Below are 20,786 nucleotides of genomic sequence, written 5' to 3' on the forward strand. Positions count from 1 at the left end.
GAGCCATATCCTTGAGCTGTTTTGCAGATACTGAAACCCCTACCGGGTGGAAGAAGTTAACTGCATGCTGACCACCAGCACATAGACCCCAGACAGGTTGGAACCAGAAGGCTGATGACTGAGATTCTTGAACCACCACACTGTTACCTCACCTCCAGCCAATCAGAGAATTGTGCACAAGCCTATCACACACTCCTTAACCCTTTCCCCCACCCTGTCTTTAAAACCCTTCCTTGAAAGCCCTGGGTCTTTAGAGCAAGAGCTGCCAGTTCTCTTTGCTTGGGGTTCTACAATAAATGCTGCACTTTCCGTCATCCTGTGTCAGTGGCTTGACCATGCTGAGCACGGGCGAGTGGACCCGATCTGGGTTAAGAAGAGGACAGCCTCCCCAGGCAGTAACGGAGGATGTGGAGTGAGGACATGGCAGGGCTGGTCCAGCAGTGGGCAGTTATGGGCGATGCTGATGTGGAGTCCTGGTCCACTTGGGGGAGGGGAGGGGAGGGGAGGGCGCAGCCTGTGCGTGTTGGGACTGTGAAGAAATGGTACTTTGAGGGAACAGACAGTGGGCATGTTCTGGGGCAAGACTGCGATCAGGAGTCCATGAACCTCGGGTCCACCTAGGCTGCCCCCAGCAGGTCACTCACCCCAGCAATGCGTCAGGGTTTGTTTCCTAGGCAGCAAGGAGGGTGGGCAGTGTCTGCTCCGGGGACAGGCCCACAGCTGGCCCCCAGGGAGCGTGTGCTGAAGGGAGAAGACAGAGGAAGGGGAACAAGGCACCTGAGCCCTGCGGGAGGGACCTGAAAAGAGGCACCAAGGGAGAGGTGGCAGGAGAGGCCTGGTCAGGGCCTCGGGGGCAGGTGGCATCGAGGACCTGGGAGACAAGCTGGAAGGAAGTGGGCCAGGCAGGATTTGTGCAAAAGCTTCCACCGGGACTCCGGTGTGACCCACCAGCCCAGACTCAGCCCTGAAGGGATGACACGTGCACTGTCCCCAGCAAATGCACTGGGGGCCAAGGCTGGTCTGGGCCTCTTCCAAGCCTCACCCCCGGAGGAGACACCTGCCTGGACGGCCTCAGACCTGCCCAGGCAGAGACAGCGGGTTGGCGTCTGGGTCCCCTTGGCTTTGACAAATATCTGAATATGGATAAAGGATTTATGTGCTTGAGTGAATGAGTAATAGGTCTCAAATTACACTTCTGTGTAATGTGGGCACGCCCAATAAGAGGGAACGAAAACATGCGTTTCCCAATTTACAGGAAAGGTTCTAAGGCCGTGATTCTCAAAAGTGCGGTCTCATGAGCAGCAGCAGCTGGGAATTTGCTAAAATGCAAATTATCAGGCTCCATCTCAGACCTACCAACTCAGAAACTGTGGGCAGGGGGGAGGGGTGGAGGCCCAGCAATCCATTTTCACGTTCTCCAGGGGATCCTGATGCACACGGAAGTGTTTAGAACCACTGCTTTAAGCTAATGGAATGTTTTTAGTGGCTGCCTGGACTTGATCCCCCTGGAGAATTCCTTTGCCTCCAGAGCCTCAGTCTCCTCATTTACAACGAGGGAAAAGTACACACTTACAAGATTATCACACGGGTTCCATGAGACAGTGCCCGGTACACGGCAAGTACTCAAGTGCTGGTTATTCTCGTTAAAGGAGAACTCAGAAGGGGCTGATCACCTCTTGGCATCAGCTCAGTAGTGAGCTGGGTTTTCCAAGCTTGGGGTTTTTATATCACCTGCGTGTCATAGCTCTACATTGGTCCCCTTGTTTCTAGCTTCTAAGGCTCCACGTTTCCCAGAGCTCTGCAGAGAGCCCCACGGGGCTGTGGCTGCTCCTAGGCCCACCCGAATTAGAGAGCAGCCTGAAGGGCCCGGGGTCAAGGTGCCCACCCCTCGCTGTCAGCCAGGTGACAGCGAGGAAATGGAGCCTCACAGCCACCGGCCCTCTGGGGGCACGTGGAAGGGCGTGGACAAGAGGTCACGAAACCTGGTGACCTCTGCCAGGAAGGGCTTTGGAAGGGTGTTAAATCACTGGCTCAAAGGGCTGTCTTGAGTGAAAAATACCAGCACCCACTTCAGATGAACCTCCAACCTCTACCTCCTCGGTAGAATGGAAGCTCCAGGGGGCCCAGAGGTTTTTTTTACCCCTTCTTGTGTCCCTGCACCATCAACACTTTGTAGGTGAACACCTGCTAACCCGGCAGCTCTCTCATTAGAAAGAACAAAGGGCCCTTTGCCAAGATGGGGAGCTCTGCTTGGTCTGGAGGCCCAGCTCGAGCCGTTCCATGAGGTGCCTGCGGGTGGGGTTCTTACCGGGATGGAGGTGGAGGCCGGCTTGGGATCATTTCGGGCTAAGCCTGGCGGCTATTCAAGATCGGGGAGTCGGGCGTCCGAGGAAACGCCACCGTCACAACCCTCACTTGCTCCTTGGCAAATGCCAGCTGCCTTTGGCTGAATGCAAGCCACTCTTTTCGGGCACCTGCCCGCCCACTGCCGACAGGGTCCAGCAACCCCTGCCTGGGCTCACGAGTGCTCCCTCGGGGGGAGCTGAGGAGCAGCCCCGTGGGTGCCCCATCGTGCCCGGGCAGTGCGCCAGCCAGAGGCGGCAGCGTGGAGGGAGCAGACGGGCTTTCCTCTGTGGTCACGAACGCACTCCAGGCTTTTGCTGGCCCTTTCCACCACCACCCCGAGTCCGCGTAGGACCCCACTTCCTACTCTTGAGCCCAAGCAGAGGCCTCCGCGGCGTCCCAGGGCTCATCTGCAGAGGGCCCCGCACAGCAGCTGTCCTGGTGGGTCTCTGAAGCTGTAACCTTGAACGTACTGCTGGAACTTACTCCTGCTCCCGGCCCCAGCCAACGGCCAGACACCTTGCCTAGTACGTAGAAATGGTCAGCGCTTACAAAGTTTGTGATAATCATTGCCCTCCCTCATTTGAAGTTTTTAACACTCATTAACAGAAATGCCCTTCTATTTCTGGGTTTTATTGTAGGTGCTGAAAGGGGGAATGGTGTTTATCCTTCAGAAGGAAGTTGGGAAGCGTGCAAGGGCCCTGGTCCAGAAGGTGACCATCCGACAAAAGGCCAAAGACCTGCCCTTTTCCCAGGCCTGAGTAACTCCCCCCTGGAAAAATGAGGGAGTGTCTTTTTACTGAAGAAAAATTCTCCAGAATTCACCAGTATTTTGCAAACATGCTGAGCACATGTGATCATTAGTGATTACAGCAAACTGGTAGTATTGTAGTCAAAGTCCTTTTGGTTGTGCAAAGGAAAAACTCCCTTCAGACTGACTTTTAAAAAGCCAAAGTGCATCCTAAGGATACCCGAGGAATTGATGGAGTCCAGGGCAAGGATGCAGGACTAGAGCCAGAAACCTTCATCACCTCCAGGCTACAACGCAGCTGCTCTCACCCACTTGCTCTCGTGTCTGTTATTTCTGCTTGTACAGATCTCTGCTCGTTCACGTGGCACCGGCTCAGGGGTCCTGACTTGCAAGTGCCCCATACGTGCTATCACCCCAGACAGGGACAGGGATGTCTCCTGCCCTTTGCAAAGTTCTTTGGATAAAAGAATGTTCTTGGGCCTGTTTGGATCGGGAGAAGATCAACCCTGGTCCGATCAACTGGTGTGCAGGGGAGGGGAGGGCCGAGGTCCTTGTGTACAAACAGGCTCCACAGCACGGTAATGAGAGAGGCGCCCGCCGCTTCAGCAGTGCTTAGCTATCAGTACTTAAAACAACAAAGACGTCTGTACTTTTCTATTCAGAGCGACCTTCACCTCCAAATTCTTACTGAACTAGCCAAAGCTTCAGAAACGTAAATTACTTACATTTTACAAACGTCTACTGAATGCTGAAACCCAAGTAGAAAAGGTTACCAAAAGTTGCTCCCTGTTTTATTGCTCTTCACTGGGCTAGGCTGATACTTGTTTTTTTAAATTTTCATCACATCTTACATGAGTGATGAAGACACGCCCAGTTACAAAAGGTACCCCTTTTCACTAACTATTTTTTTTTTTAACAATATGCATTGATGTCAACATCATGATAAAGCCGGATGTTCAGTTGATTCACTGAACCTATAAAAACCCTGCCAGGGAATCCTATTTTGTGGGCATGCCACACAGAGCCTGGCACTCGAGGTCAGATGATTCCAATCCTAATCTGAAAATAAGTGCAAGGAGCTCCGTGAGAACATATGTCTTGTCTGGCTACCAGTTTCAGGCCACACTTTGCTTCTGTGTCCTACAGTGGGCGGGGCAGAAAAAGTAACCCAGTCTCAAACTTGCTATTCTTTTCCTTTTAAGAATCTTAGAACTACCGACATCTCTAGCTCCGAAGCACACAATGCACACAAAGACATGACTGGACAGTATCTTAACTGAAAGCACTAGTTTAAATAGCCTAGAGTCTTACGGAAAATGTTATTCCAAACCATGCAGAGGCAGCAAGAGTCACCCAAAACCACAGTTTATTCTATGACCTTTATATTGCTTTTCTGTTATTTAAAGGTTGAAGCAAAGTGAAGTGGATGGAAATATTCTGTTAAAAGAACAAAGTGAGTCAATCACAGCATATGCATCTAGTAACACCTCAGGTCTATGCCATATGCTCCAAACACAAGGCTGAGTCCAGGAGTGGCTCATGTTCTGGGTTCTTGTAAAGCAAATGGAAATATTGGGAAGAATCAACACATCTCAACAGAGGAGCCATAAATGCCCTGAAAGCAGAAAGTTGACACAATTTTAAATATAATTCATATATATATTTTAAAATCAAACACAATTAAATAGAATATGGTTTAAGTACATGAATACTTCACTTCAGAAGAATAACAGAGGTGGTACATAGTACCAAAAACTCATACACAGCCTTTCTGCTTCTTCTGTTGATGAAACAGTGCGTGTCTATACAACCAAATATTGCAGTGGAATAAATTCTCTGTTCATTCAAGACTTTCTCAAGGACAGAGGTGATAATTATATATTCATATGTGTATATATGTATTTTTTGCCAAGTCTGAGCAAAAGCAGTAACACCTAAGAGAACGTTCTTTCCCTCCAACAGTCCGTGTGGTGAGGCAGCGCTGGCACTGCCTGCATGGAGTGTGTTGGCCGACCAGGTGGCCCCGCCCATGGCAGCGAGGACCAGACCCTGAAGCTGACCAAGTGGAAGTGCAGGGAAGGGCCTCTCGTTACCCCACAGACAGAAGAAAAAGGCCACAACCTGCACACTTCCCAGCGCAGAGCAAAGAAGAGGAGAGAGTCAGAGCTGAGTGCCTCTGTCCCCACACCTGCCCGCCCACCTTCTTTAAAAACTCTACAATCTGGGAATAAACATTTTGTTCAAGGAGCCACAGGGGAAAACTGGAGTGATGGCTGTTGCACATCCCTTTCCACAATTACTCTGAGGGGAGGTGACGTCACCGGAGCCCAGAATCTCGGAAGAGCAAGTCCTACCACTTGCAGCGCAGAGGCTCGCCCTTCCGGCAGCGGGGGAGCTGGTTTTAAGAGTACTGCGTCTCAGGAGCAATTAAAACGTGAAAACCATACACTGTCACCAAAGGGGAGGACAATGTCACCAAGACTTGACCCACGGCCCGTTAGCTTCCTTCCAAATTAACGCCTCTGTGCAGACCCCGCTCCCCGCAAGAAAAGCCACCTGCTGGCACCACACCGCCTGGCTCCTGAGGGGCCGACTCCCCTGCCTGTTCAGGAGACCAAGCGAAGCCCCTCTGGTACCCGCTGTCTGATGCTGTTGGGGTGGGTCACCGCCAAGGGAGGTGCATCAAATACCGGCTCTACGCCTCTGTGTCTCCCATGGCGTGTGGCCCCTGCCTATCCCAGTGGACTAACACTCTTCCACACGTGGGTTATTGCCATTGGAAAACTAGTCATTCTCTAGTAATGTAAACAACACCACTCTGTCTCTACAACTTTCACTGTGTGATCATCACGTGCAGGTGTGTCTACACGACACTCTGCCGACGGTGGAGTCTAGGATTGTCTGCCAGTCTTTCTTGGGAACAACAGTGAGAAGAAATACAGTGCTCTGTTTTCACTGGCTGTGGGGAAGAATCCAACCAAAGGAAAAAAGTTCTCCTATTTTCCAAAAGCAGATTTCCTTTATCTCAGGTCTTGAGTCATAGCTGATGAAAGAAAGGAAAAGAAAAAGGTAAGGTACATTTCTACAACCAGTGACACATTACCATCACAGATTAAGGAAGAAGGGCACCAACACTTACACTCAGTGAGCGCCTGCTACATACCAGCGCTCATGACAGCCAGGACCTGACTACAGTCACAGGAGGTAAAATGCCCTAATTAGCTTCATTTACAGCTGAGTGAATGGAAGCCTAAGGAGGCCAAGCAACCCACCTGAAGGTTATATAACGAGGACTGGCACCCAGACTTGCTTTTATCTTTCCGTTTTGGCAACAGATATTAGAACGAAATATCTACTTTTTGACAGATAATTCTGCTTCTAGGAATTAACTCTAAAGCATACTCATAAGAGAGGGCAAAGACTTACATACACATTCATCAAAGTATTGTTTGTAACAGGGAACGATCCCAAACGACCTAAGTGGCCATCCACAGGGGATTCATTAGATGAAGACAGGGCCATAATATGGAATGCGCCAAAGCCTTCAGAAAGAAAACAGAGAGCTTTGATCTTCTGGCCTCCTAAGACCAAGCTTCTGAGGCTGAGTCCTCCTTTTCACTGCACTGGGGAGGAAACAAACATCACAGAAGACATGGTCCCTGCTGTTTGTGAGATGGGACACAAACACATGAAACAATTCAGTAACGCTGTGAGGTCATTTACATTAAATGCCCAAGTGCTTTCTATAGACAAATGTAGAGTAGGTGATTCAAAGCAGAGAGGTATCCACAGGGGTTAAAGAGGGGTTGGGTACTCCTTTGTGGGTGCAGGACTTCTCACATTCACACATTCATGGAATGAGAATTACAGGGAATCTTATGAGATTTTCTTGTCCAACTTCTCTGATCCACTGATAAGGAAATGAAGGGACCAGAGAAAATTAACTTGCAAAAGGTCACACATACTAAAAATGGACTGAACAAGGTCTGCCGGCCTACTGCTTTTTCCATACCAATACACTGCTGATTCCTAAAGGACAGGCAGGACAATCATCTTGGCCAGCCAAAGAGAAGGTCTAGCAAGGTTAAAAGCAAAATATATCTGTGTATCTTAGAAATGAAAAGCATATGGTAATAAAATCTGAACACACAACTCCAAGGAAAAGCCTTAAGTTTGAACATCTGCTTTCCAAAATGGTTTCTAAAGAACATTTTCATATTGTCAAACATTTGATCATCAACATGACAATGGGGAATCACAAAAATAACTACCTTGCACTTCTTTATACACCTTTATCATGTTATTTGCTATTCTGGGTTTGACTGAGCCAGTGAATATAGGCAAAAATTATCACCCTTATATAGAAAAGAGGATGGAATCTGCAAAAGTAAACAGAGCTTTGGTATGAATCAGCTCAGTGAAAAGTTCAAAATTAAACCAAGCTCTGGTAATAACAGAGTAAAAAGCTGGCTACAAAGTTAGCAAGGAAAGGTGATGCTGGACCCAAACCTAAGTTCACGCCTCCATCTGAATACAGGTGACTAACACAGGTAACTAACACAGTGTTGCTAACTCCTGATAAAGAAGACGACAGAAGAGTTCAACACCTTCACAAAGAGTCTGAGCAGAGGTTCTCCTATCACATGAAGTCTTTGTGAGTCAACTCAAGTTACAGAAAGCAAAGCTGGTGGAGGAACTGGGAGTCTTTGCCTGAAGAGATAACTGGGGGTGCTAAGTCGCTGCCTCCAATCTGCTGGGTTATTTGTGTGGCTCTTGTGGGCACAGCTGGTGAAGCCATAGAAAAACAGAGGATTTGGTTGGGGGCAAGTCAGAATTTCCTAACGATCACTGTTGCTGATCTCCAGGTGAAGGTGGCAGATCGATCACAACCATTCAACTCACTCCTTCCTAAAGCAGTACGTAAAAAAATAACCCAAACAAAAGCACCAAAGTCACATGAAAGGGAAAAGTGAGAGAAGAGGCAACAACAAAATGGAAGAGTGTAAATGACTTAGTAGATCCAAAAAAAAAAAGTAATTGATATTCACCTTTATCTTTATTACTTCCTTCTTTCTGCTTTCTTTGGGTTTCATTTACTCATTTTCTAGTTTCTTAAGATAGAAGACTGTGACTTTTCCTCTTGTCTAATATAAATATTTAATGCTATAAATTTACCTATAAGAAATGATTTAGCAGTATCCCACAAATATAGTTGTCCCTTAGTAATGGTGGGGGATTGGTTCCAGGACCCCTGCAGATACCGAAATGCGAGAATGCTCAAGTGCCTTATATAAAATGGCACAGTATTTGCATATAACCTACACACCTCATCCTGTGTATCTGAAATCACCTCTAGCTTACTTATAATACCTAATTCAATGCAAATGCTATGTAAATAGTTGCCAGGCCACGGCAAATTCAAGTTCTGCTTTTTGGAACTTTATGGAAAAATTTTTTTTTTCTAATATATTTTTGACTCGTGGCTGGTTGAATCCATGGATGTGAAACCTTCAGATGTGGAGCCCACGAATAGGGAGGGCAGATTCTACTATGTTGTGTTTTCAGTCCAAAATATTTTCTAATATTCCTTTTGATTTCTTCTTTGACTAATGGGTTACTGAGAAGTATGTTGTTTAATTTCAAAATATTTGGGGATTTTCCACATATCTTTCTTTCTCTTTTATTTTTTTTTGGCTGTGCCACACAGCTTGTGAGATCCTAGCTCCCCAACCAGGGACTGAACCCAGGCCCTCAGCAGTGAGAGCCCAGAATCCTAAGCACAGGACACCAGGGAATTCCCTCCACATATCTTTCTGTTACTGATTTCTTGTTTAATTCCTTTATGGTCAGAGAAGAAACTGTATGCTTTCAATCCTTTAAAATTCATTGAAAGCTTACAGTTTGTCCTCCCTACACTTTGGAAACTGCTTCTGGGAAGTGAACTAGGGATCATCTCAATGTTACCTTCCTTTCAAGGATTAAAGTCCTCTACTGCCTGTTGTCTAATATCTGGAAAGAGCTGTTTCATTGAGTTTGTCAGTTTTCTAGTTGTTTATAATGAGAGGGCAATTCCTATAGCAGTTAACCCTTCAACGGCAGAAGCAGAAGCTCCCTTATGCCCTTTTAAATCTGTGTGTCTCTGGGATCTAGTTCTCTTCAGTTTTACACACGCTAGATCAGAACCCAAGTCATCCTTACCTTTGTGGACTTCTCTAGCGGCTGATCGCACTGTGCCTGCTGCATAACGTCACTGACTATCATTTTAGCGATCTTCCAAGCTAGCTCTTCCTGGGCCTATAAAAGTAATTAAACTGTTGATAATGGTTATTCACCAGAAGAATCAGCAAACATTATTAATGTCCTAAACACACCTGTATATGCATATCATTTCTACATATTTGGGAAGAAGCACATTCCCATGTATGAAAGGACCTGGGCCACCCTCTGGTTGTGATATATTAACGTGCTCTTCACTGTCTATCCGACATCATGACTATTTTCATGTTAGGCGGTCAGAACAAAACATCTTTCTTTTTCCACTCTCATCTTTCAATGTACTTAACTATTCAAAAAAGCAAGCCTCTACTTCTGAAAGTATAACTGACAGTGAGGAAGGAAACATTTGAGCTTTTGTTTCTATACTGATTACTGGTGCCTGCTGATTAATGGAAACTTAACTGCTTGGATATTTTTCACTGGCCAGAGTCTCTGGACTGAGGATACCTCCACTGCCTCTACCAGGCAACTGTGAGATGCTAGGAAGGGCCCACCCCTTCTTGTTACCTCCTAGATAAGGAAGCAGTGATGTACCATGCTGCTTAAGCAAGGGAACTAAGGAAAGAGAAAACTGGAAACCTTGCTGAGAGTAAGTGTCCCTTATAAACAGGAATCTGTTTACACTAAAAGCAGAATTTACCTCATCAGTATTTCCTTGCACCCATTTCTTCATAGCTTGAGAGAACATGGATCCTAGTAAACAAAGCCAAAGTTGAATGTAGACCTCATGCATAATTTTACGTTAAAAAAGTGCTCTTGTTTAAACATCTATTCCCCAGCTTTTAAAAGATTCTTTTTTTAAAGATTTATCTTTTTAAAAAGATACTATTTTTGGGGTACAACCTCACCCCAAAATTAAGGAATATTACCATTAATAAAAACTGATTATATTGGCTCCTATCATAACAGAGTATTTAACTTGCAAATATTATGGTTTGAAAAACTTTGAAAAGCTGTTTTAGAGCTCTAGATTTTTCTTCTATTCTCCTCACTTGATGAAAGAAACTATCATCTAGTGTTAAATTTGCAGTAAACATTCAAAGATCAAATAAAACCATGACCAGGATCTGGTCTTGAGATAAGAATCTAGCAATACATCAGGAGATGTCATGTATATAAATCTTTCAGATCAGCTCCTATACAAAAGGGCTTCCAGTGCAGATTATGCTGCTACATGCTGGATCTCTGGTCGGTGTAAATTTGCTGGGTAAGATCATAGTTTTAAACACCCATGCTCCGTCCAGGCCATAATACACCTCAACTTCCCAGGGGACACACAAGCCTATCTACACCTGTACTCTAGATGCTGAGGAGTCACCAAGGACGTAGGCTAGCCTCTATTTCCAGGTATAAAATACACAGCTTATCCTTTCATTAATACATATAGGCTCACATCCTAACTTTGCCTTAAACCAAGTGGTTGGTAGATTATTCCTTAGGCAAGATCCTGATTAGTTCAATGACTGGGATACGCTATAGTAAACTGTAGCATTCATGAAAAAAACAAAACCTGGATCCTTTCCCCTTAATATATTTTTATTTAATTAATTAATTTATTTATTAAAACAATGGCTTTCTTTCTTTTTTTAATTATTATTACAAATTTATTATTTATTTATCTATTTATTTTTGGCTGCGTTGGGTCTTTGTTGCTGTGCATGGGCTTTCTCTAGTTACATCGAGCTGGGGCTACTCTTAATTGCGGCGTGTGGGCTTCTAATTGCGGTGGCTTCTCTTGCTGCAGAGCACGGGCTGTAGGCGTGCGGGCTTCAGTAGCTGCAGCATATGGGCTCAGCAGCTGTAGCACACGGGCTCAAGTGCTCCGCGGCATGTGGGATCTTCCCGGACCAGGGCTCGAACCCGTGTCCCCTGCCTTGGCAGGTGGATTCTTAACCACTGCGCCACCAGGGAAGCCCAATATTTTGTATTATTAGCTAAAAGTCTGAACACTGATCTAGTTAAATTTTATAGCCAAGCAGAGCCAGCAGGGCCACAACATTACATGCTCTGCTTATAGTCTCACCCCTGCCGTAATGCTCTGTCCTCGGGCTCCCCTGCGGTCACCCTGTTGGCAGCCTACTTGTGAACACTCCCTCCTCCTCTTCTAATGCCCTGTCTTTGACTCCTGTGTATCCCTGCCCCCTTTAACAAGGAGCTTCATCAGGATTCCATTCCCTTCAGCACTTTCTCTCTGGGGCATCTCATCCCCTCCTGTGGCTTTAACTTCCTTCAAAATGCAAATAACTCAAAAACTTGTCATTGGGTGTCAAACCAATACTTACAAATTGTCCTAAGGCATCTCAAACATAACATGTTCCGAGTTGAGCTCTTCTATCTCCTATGTACTCTTTTTCTTGTAGCCTCTATCTCAGAAATTAATTTAATCCTCTATTAAAAATTAACATCATAATGCTTCATCTAGAGAACCGATATTAGAAAACTCATCTGCTTTCCTCATTTGCTCTCTGTATGAAATCTGTAACCAAATTCCACCTTGGATGTAGTCTCCTGAATTCCCCCTTGGAAGTCTTATAAATCTGAACTTCTAGTTCCTGCTACCACTACCTATCCTTGGATCCTCTTTTTCGTCTATCTACATTACTAGCAAATTATACTACCTGACTACTACCTGAATCTCTGATACCAGTCTCTCCCCAACTCCAATTCATTCGCAGACTACAGCCAGAAAAATGCATCTCACTGCACTCTGCTTAGAAATCTCTGGTGCTCAACAGACAGTACCGCAGGCTTCTTAGTATGACATGCGCGGGCTTTCACAGTGTACACGCCGCTCTATCTCCCACCACTGCACTGGGGCACGAGGAGACTGCCACTGCAGGGACTACCTTCTCACAACATCCTCTACAATTCCTTCTTGTTACACTTTCTCCTAGATGATGTGAAGGTAACTTTAAAAATTACCTTGCTTGCCCTGAAAGCAAAGTTCTCATATTCTCAGGAGCTTCTGAGATACACCCGCCCCAAAACGTAGCCCTTTCTTCTGTGCTCTACTATCAGAGCTTTAAAATCCAAAATGAAACTACAGGTTGGTAAATGACAAACATTCTTTGCAGCTGCCCTCATGGAGAAAGGGGGAGGGAGCAGAGCTGAACTGTAAACAACCGCTGTCAACGTGGTATTCTGAACCAAAGCTCGAGGCTGCGCTCTATCTGCTCTGTGATCCCTAACGAGTTACAATTTCTCTGATCCTCAACTTCTTCACCTGTAGAACAAGAAGGCGGTACCCACAGATGTATCATCTAAGATTCGAATGAGCCAGGGCTTGGTCCCCCATTCTGCTCAGGTGTCTACTCAAAATGCTACTTCCTCAGTGAGACCATTCCTGACAACCACTTCTAAGACAGCACTACCCACCACTCTTGCAGTCCCTCACTCTGCTTTTATGTCTGTGTATAAACACAGACAGACACACACACGCACACTGTACTCATCTGTTTACTGTCCCTCCACTATAATGTTAGTTCCATGAGGGCAGGAATCTTATTTTCTTCCCAGTATTTAGAGTGGTAGATGCATATAGTAGGCACTCAAATGTTAGAATGAATGAACAAATGAATAATATGAAGAGACTGAATGAATAGAATAAGCAGAGACAGTGATTTGGGGAAAAGTTTTTTGTACATCTTACCTTCATCTTTACTCATATATCTTTAATATATCTTAATTCATATAATACAAAAACAAACTGCAAACACCCAACACCTATTCTCTGGAGCAGCAGCACCTCATGAGCTGTCAAAGGAATAAGACCAGCTTCAGAAAAAAAACCCCAAACAGCTCAGAGACTCTATTACTACTGGAGACCCCATTACCATCTCTGACAGAAGCTACCTGATGACAGTGGAGGCCTTCCTGACCGATACCTCCAGAGGCTGTCCAGCACTTTCTCTACACCTAGGCCACCACTGATCTCTTCCTAGTATTCATCTTCTACCCAATAAGACACTACTGGACTGTAAGTTTCTTAACAACAGGCTCTGTATCTTCTAACTGCCCCGTGAGTCTGAGTGCATGGAGGCACTCAATAATTATTTACAGAATGAGCTGTGCAGACTTCCTTCGGTCTTTACACTTGCCCAACTGTGTACCTCAGACTTCTCTGGCTAAATAGGAAATAAAATCAATTTTTTGGATAAACTAATAAAGACAAATAGGTTAACAGGCCCTTTCCTGGTTTAAATTATTTCAACAATTGTTGCACTTTTTGCTTACTCTGTTAATTTGTATCTGACCCCAAAGTAGATTATTCATCAACATAAAAGTGGTGCAGGGCTTCCCTGGTGGCGCAGTGGTTAAGAATCCGCCAATGTGGGAGACATGGGTTCGAGCCCTGGTCCGGGAAGATCCCACATGCCACAGAGCAACTAAGCCTGTGAGCCACAACTACTGAGCCTGTGCTCTAGAGCCCGTGAGCCACAACTACTGAACCCCACGCACCACAACTACTGAAGCCTGCGCGCCTAGAGCCCGTGCTCCACAACAAGAGAAGCCACCACGAGAAGTCCGTGCACCACAACGAAGAGTAGCCCCCACTACCTGCAACTAGAGAAAGCCCACGTGGCAACGAAGACCCAACACAGCCAAAAATAAACAAACAAACAAACAAAAATCTAAAGTTAGTAACTATTAAAAAAAATGTGGTGCAAATCATTACCTAAACAATTCGTGTATTAAAAAATAAGATAAACAGAATAGAAATGCAGTTCAATTCAATAGGAAGACTGCCAATAGCTCTTAATTTTAAACACACTTATCAAAAGGGAACATTTTCTTCTAACAAAAGTTAGTATCTTTTACTCAAGATAATACTGTCAATCCAATCACACTGAAAATTTTCTAGATATTATCTGAATGGACCCACAGTGGTTTCCTAAATCTTCCTGTGTAAACCAACTGTTTGGAAGCTGAGCTCAGTCACAAAGAGTATGTCTGTGTTTAACTCTTGGAATTAACCAAGCACTCTTTTGCTGATTAAACAAAGGATTTCAATTTCAACCTATTAATATTTTCCACATATATTTCATAATAACTTTCAGCAATTTAGAGGAAATTTAGTAAAATAAAGGGTATCAAGATAAGCCTCAAGTCCAACCTGGATTGGGTATTTTGCCTTTAAATCAAAAGGTGAAGAGTATCTTTTCATGGAGATGCGCCTTCTGTAATGGTAAAGCAAGTTCAGTAACTTCTGATTCAGAGAGAGACTGTACTGAGACCTGATTACACGAAGCCCTTGCACTCGCTCGTGACTATAAACACAAGGTCAAAGAGATGGCAGTTATTTTGCAAAATAAACAGTTTAAATCTTCAATGATCCTTTACTTACAGTCAATGACTAATGTGAGTAAAGGCTTGATACAATGTATAAAAACACCACAAACCTTTCGATTTCTTTACATCAGGTTCAGGCTCAGATTCTCGGATGAACTGCCCCAAGTCACTAACTCTTCCAAATGTCATCTTCCTAAATAAGTATGAAAAGAACATACTTTCTAAAAATCAATTTTAAATTTAAAAAAATTAATTTTTAAGCATTTTTTCTAGATCTAGAAAGCTAGAAATACAATTTATATCTACCCCATGTTACTCAAAGTGGGGCTAATTTCATAAAGAACTGTCCCCACAGAAAGCAATCTTTAATTCAATGCAATTCCATTCAAAATCCTCAAAAAGTTTATGAAACATGAGTTAACAGATAATTCACAGTTCTAAAATTCATACAGAAAAGGCACAAGCATAGCCAAGATAATTTTGTAAAAGAAACAAAAAGGTAAGACTTCCCCTAACAAGATAAAAATATAATTATATAATTATAAAGCTATAGTAATAGAAAGCAAAGTTAAAAGGCAAAGAACACAGTGAGAGGTCTTATTTTTAATAGATGCAGTAACTGATACTTAATAACCAGAAACATACAGAATTCCAACAAACCACTAAGAAATTACCCAACAAAAAAATGTGAAAAAGAGATGACAGTCAATTCACAGAAGAAAAAACTGAACAACCAACAAACATGACAAAAGAAGCTGAATCTCATAAACAACAAACCCAGATTGGTAAAACATTTAAAGTCTGATATTATTTATTGTTGACAAGGATGTGGGGAAAATTAGTAACTTTATTAATGATTGGTAAGAATATAAAATGTACAGATCCGTTTAAAGGTAAACTGTAAATTGGTTAAGGGCTATGAAAATTTTAAATCTGCTTCTTGGTACAAGGAAATATAAAAGGAAGTCTTTGCTATACTGTATATCACAGTAAAATTGCAAGCAATTTAAATAACCCACTAATACCAAAATAGCCAAATAGTAACATACCACATTATGGAAGATTTTGCCACGGTTATGAGCTATAATTAATATTATTTATGGAATACTACAACATAGTTAAAAATGAGGTAAATATGTACAGACTAACATAGAAAAATCTCCAAACTCACTATGAGTGAAAGCACAAGATACAGCACAGAGTATAACATCAGTTACATAAAAATAAGCAAACAAAAATATACACCATAACATAACAGTGATTATCCTGAGAAGGAAGGGGGGAAAATAAGCATTGGTGTGTAATCAAAGGGCACATTAGCCTTATCTGTAAATTTAATTTTTATAAGAAGAGATTAATATATTTGTAATTAAAAGTTAAAAGAAGAAAAAAGAATCTTACGATGCCTATATATTATTTCATTTCTGGCAAAGTGAATCTTATTTTAGAGACAGCCTTCCTAATAAGTCATCAATGAATATATGGGTGCCAATACAACTGATACAAATTTGTTTGCCTTTAGAAAAATTTCAGGAAGATGCTAAAACCATAAAACTAAAACAAACACTGAAAACTATCTCTAAAGATGGAGAAAAATAATTATTTCTCTATTTATGACCCATTTTATAAATTAAAAAATATGTATTTACACACTATATATATATTTTACAAATTTAAATTTTATAAATTAAAATATATTTATTTTACACACAAAAAAAACTATAGAAGTAAAACATCTTGCAATTGATAGACTTTCTTAAGTCAGGTTTGAAATAAATGAACCAAGCATTCCTTAAGAATAAATATCCTCTTTGGGAATTAACTCATTTAGGCTTACTGTCCACCATTTCCTAAAATAAGAAATAAAGATTACTACAACACTGATACAGCTGAAGACAATGTGGTCAAAATAACCTTCTATTTACTTAAAAGTATTTTCCAGACTTCTTAGTCTCCCAAATATCAATTTACTTTCTGGTAAAAGCAATTAAACATGTTGAAATCCCTTTTTTATGGTACTGCCAGGACTGGGGTGGGATAATCATGCCTTTACACAGGTTTCTGCGTTTTCAAGCCATCTTTAGGGAAGAGGAAGTGATTTTATGATTTGATCTCTGGTAAGGATCAAGAAGTGCTGTAACACAGGAATCACTGTCTTTCTGTTACAGGATAAAATAAACAACCAAGTTAATTCTTAAATACAAAGGAATCATTTTATTCCATTTTTCCAAGTATAGGTGGTTCTCCGTATCTGCAGGTTCCACATCCACAGACTCAACCAACTGCCGACTGAAAACTGTAGGAAAAAGAAAGCCAGAAAGTTCCAAAAAGCAAAACTTGAATTTGCTGTGCATTCCAACCATTTACATAGCATTTACATTGTATTTACAACTATCTACATAGCACTGACATTTTATTAGCTATTATAAGTAATCCAGAGATGATTTATACAGGTTTAAAATACTAGGCCACTTCCTATAAGGAACTTGAGTATCCTCAGATTTTGGTATCCAAGGGGGTCCTGGAATCAATCCCCTGCAGTTACTGAGGGATAACAGTAATAGTTATACAGTCCATGATAAATGATATTGGCATCCTTGTAGTTTAGTTTTGGTTTTAAGACAGAGACTTTGAAATAGTTAATTATGAAGCCAGTGAAATGCGGAAGAGATAGCCTAAAACACACTATGTAAACATGACACTCATCAGAGTCGTATATGGTGGTAGAATAATGATGTCAATGATATTTACCGAGTGCTCACTGACATCCGGCAATGTTTTAAATGCTTTTCACGTATTATCTCATTTAATCCCCTCACCAGCCCAAGGAAGCAGGAATATTATCCTCATTTTACACATGAAAAACCTGAGACACAAAGAGGTTAGGTAGCTTGCCATAAGCAGCTGAGCCAAGACTGAAACCCAGGAAGTCACTCCTGAGCCTTCATCCTTAACCATGCTCTACTGCATTGCAGGTATATTCAAGAGAGTAGAAAACAATTTTTAAATTAAAAAATAAAAAAGATGCTCACCCTGCATACGTCCGTTGATACAAAGATTCTGGATCCAGACTTGCAGCATCCACAATTATCGCTTCATCAAAGTTTTTCAGAATTTTAACACTGGCTTTTTTCACACTAGACTACAACAGAGATTGTGAAGTTATTAGTATGTTATCCAGGAGTTAAATAGTCCTGGGTTTGGAATGACAGATTCATACAAAATCTTCAGTGTTTGAAACACATGCACTTTTCACTCAACCCTGTCACTAATGAGATGTTTAACAGCAATGATTCTGAAATGTCATCTTGAACATAACTACAGGAGGGAGAAGCACAATACTAAAGCGTACGACACATGCATCTGTGTGGCAAATGTATTTTCCTTAATGACTGAAGTTCCAACAAACGTGCTTACGTTCCAAACGGGCAAAACTCCCATTCTTCCAAGCATATGTATCTTGCCTAATAAATGTAAAGCCCAACTTTTACAGGATAAACATGAATGCTTTTGATTCTCAGTGTGGCCATGTGACAAAAGAGAAGATAAAGGAAACTTTCTAAAATGACCAGCATTCTACCTCCTACTCCTCACGCCCACAAAAAAAAAAGCAAGTCAGAATTGGTACTTTTGTGAAATACGGAGGCATAGGTTGACCCAGAAATTCCACTTCTAATAATTCAATTATAGACAGACTCACACTTATGCAAAATGACTTATACACAGGAGTACTTATTGCAGCATTGTTTCAAGTAACAAAAGACAGGAATACATTTAACATCCATGATTAAAGCATAGGTTAAATTAAAAAAATAACTGAACAGGGCTTCCCTGGTGGCACAGTGGTTGAGAGTCAGCCTGCCGATGCAGGGGACACGGGTTCGTGCCCCGGTCCGGGAAGATCCCACATGCCGTGGAGCAGCTGGGCCTGTGAGCCATGGCCGCTGAGCCCGCGCGTCCGGAGCCTGTGCTCCACAACGGGAGAGGCCACAACAGTGAGAGGCCCGCGTATCACAAAAAAAAAATAAAATAAAAATAACAACAAAAAAAATAACTGAACAGACACTTATAGAACACTCTGCAGTAGGGGTAAAAAGGGCTCTCTTTACATGCTGAGAAAGGCACATAATTAAAAAGAAAGAGGCACCAGAATAAAAGAACAGAGAAATACTTCCATGAGGCCACTGAGGTAAGATACCAAAATGAGATATCACTAGTAAAGAAAACTACAGACCACTATCTCTTAGGAGTATAGATGCAAAATCCTCAACAAAATACTAGCAACATATAAAGATAATTATATACCACAACTAAGTGGAATTTATCCCAAGAATGCAAGGTTGGTTTAGCATCTGATGATTCATTAATGTAATACACCGTAACAACAGAGTAAATCCCCAAAACCCACATAATCCCCTCAACTGATACAGAAAGAGCATCTGACAAAATCCAACAGCCTTTCATGATAAAAAACATTCAACAAATTAGGAATAGTAGGGAACTTCCTCAACTTGATAAAGAGCATTCATGAAAACCCCACACATCACAATAAATGATGAAAAACTGAAAGCTTTCTCCGAGAAATCAGGAAAAAGACAAAGATGCTCACTTTTACCACTTCTATACTGCAAGTTCTAGCCAGAGCAGTTTAGCCAAGAAAAGGAAATAAAAGGCATCTAAAGTTGATAAGAAAGAAAACTATTACTATTCGCAGATGACAAGATCTTACATATAGAAAATCCTAAAGAATCCACAAGAAAACTATTAGAGCTAACAAATGAATTTAGTAAAGCTGAAGGTACAAGATAAACGCACGAAAAGCAGTTACATTTCTATACACTTAGTGAACAATCAGAAAATGAAATTAAGAAAACAATTTCTATTTATAATAGCATTGAAAATAATAAAATACTCAGGGATAAACTGACTCCAGGAGGTGTAAGAATTGTACACTTCAAACTACAAAACACTGCTGAAAGAAATTAAAGATGGCCTAAATAAATGGAATGACATTCCATGTTCATGGACTGTAAGACTTAATACTGTTAAGATGGCAATACTCCCTAAAGGAATCTACAGATTCAGTGTAATCCTGACCAAACTGTTAAAGCTGATCCTAAAATTCACACGGAACTACAAGGGACCCAAATAGTCAAAACAATCTTGCAAATGAAAAAAAAAAACAAAGTCAGAGGACACACAGCTCCCGATTTCAAAACAGAGCCTGCAAACCATAGTAATCAAAACAATGTAGTACTGGTCTAAGTACAGACACAGAGATGATGGAGTAGAGCTGAGAGTCCAGAAGTAAACCCATCTATCTAAGGTCAAATGATTTTCAACAAGGGTGCCAAGATCATTCAACGGTGAAAGAGTAGTTTCTTCAAAAAATAGTGCTGAGACAACCAGATATCCACATGCAAAAGAATAAAGTTGAATCCCACTTCACATAATATATAAAACTAACTCAAAATGGATCAAAGGCCCAAAACTCTTAGAAGAAAACAGGTGGGGGGCTTCCCTGGTGGCGCAGTGGTTGAGAGTCCGCCTGCCAATGCAGGGGACACGGGTTCGTGCCCCGGTCCGGGAGGATCCCACATGCCGCGGAGCGGCTGGGCCCGTGAGCCGTGGCCGCTGAGCCTGCGAGTCCGGAGCCTGTGCTCCGCAGCGGGAGAGGCCACAACAGTGAGAGGCCTGCATACCGCAAAAACAACAACAACAAAAAACCAGGTGGGTATGGGGAGTAACTACTTAATGGACACGAGGCTTCCATTTGGGATGATGAAACACTGTGGTGATGACTACACAATACTGTGAATATACTAGTGTCACAGAATTGTGTACTTTATAATGCTTAAATTTATGTTAAGTGAATTTTACCTCAATTAAACAAAACTATTTCTAAACACGATGAACAAGTTGAATGTGAGATTGGGAAAACAATTACATTTATAATAGCATCAAAAAGAATAAAACATTTAGAAATAAATTTAAGAAAAGAAATACAGAATTATACTTGAAAACTACAAAATATTGTTAAGATGGCAATCCTCACCAAATTGATCTATGGAGTCAAAGTACTCCCTCCCTATCAGAATCCTGACTAGCTTTGTCCTAGAAATTGAAA

The 20,786-nt window shown here is 42.2% G+C and overlaps 1 protein-coding gene across 1 annotated transcript in view; it reads right to left on the reverse strand.

The window, feature by feature from the left end:
- Positions 1-4,449: 4,449 nt before the first annotated feature.
- AKAP10 (A-kinase anchoring protein 10) overlaps positions 4,450-20,786 on the reverse strand; it is a gene marked incomplete at its 5' end in the record, with an annotated part of 55,039 nt that continues 38,702 nt past the window's right edge. The window contains 5 exons of the mRNA XM_079726409.1: positions 4,450-4,709; positions 9,293-9,388; positions 10,011-10,063; positions 14,770-14,852; positions 17,692-17,801. Coding sequence (XP_079582535.1) covers positions 4,677-4,709; positions 9,293-9,388; positions 10,011-10,063; positions 14,770-14,852; positions 17,692-17,801 — 375 coding nt within the window. The 3' untranslated portion in view covers positions 4,450-4,676. The remainder of the gene's footprint in view (positions 4,710-9,292; positions 9,389-10,010; positions 10,064-14,769; positions 14,853-17,691; positions 17,802-20,786) is intronic.

The sequence above is a fragment of the Hyperoodon ampullatus genome, assembly GCF_949752795.1.
Source record: "Hyperoodon ampullatus genome assembly, chromosome: 19".
Taxonomy (NCBI): domain Eukaryota; kingdom Metazoa; phylum Chordata; class Mammalia; order Artiodactyla; family Ziphiidae; genus Hyperoodon; species Hyperoodon ampullatus.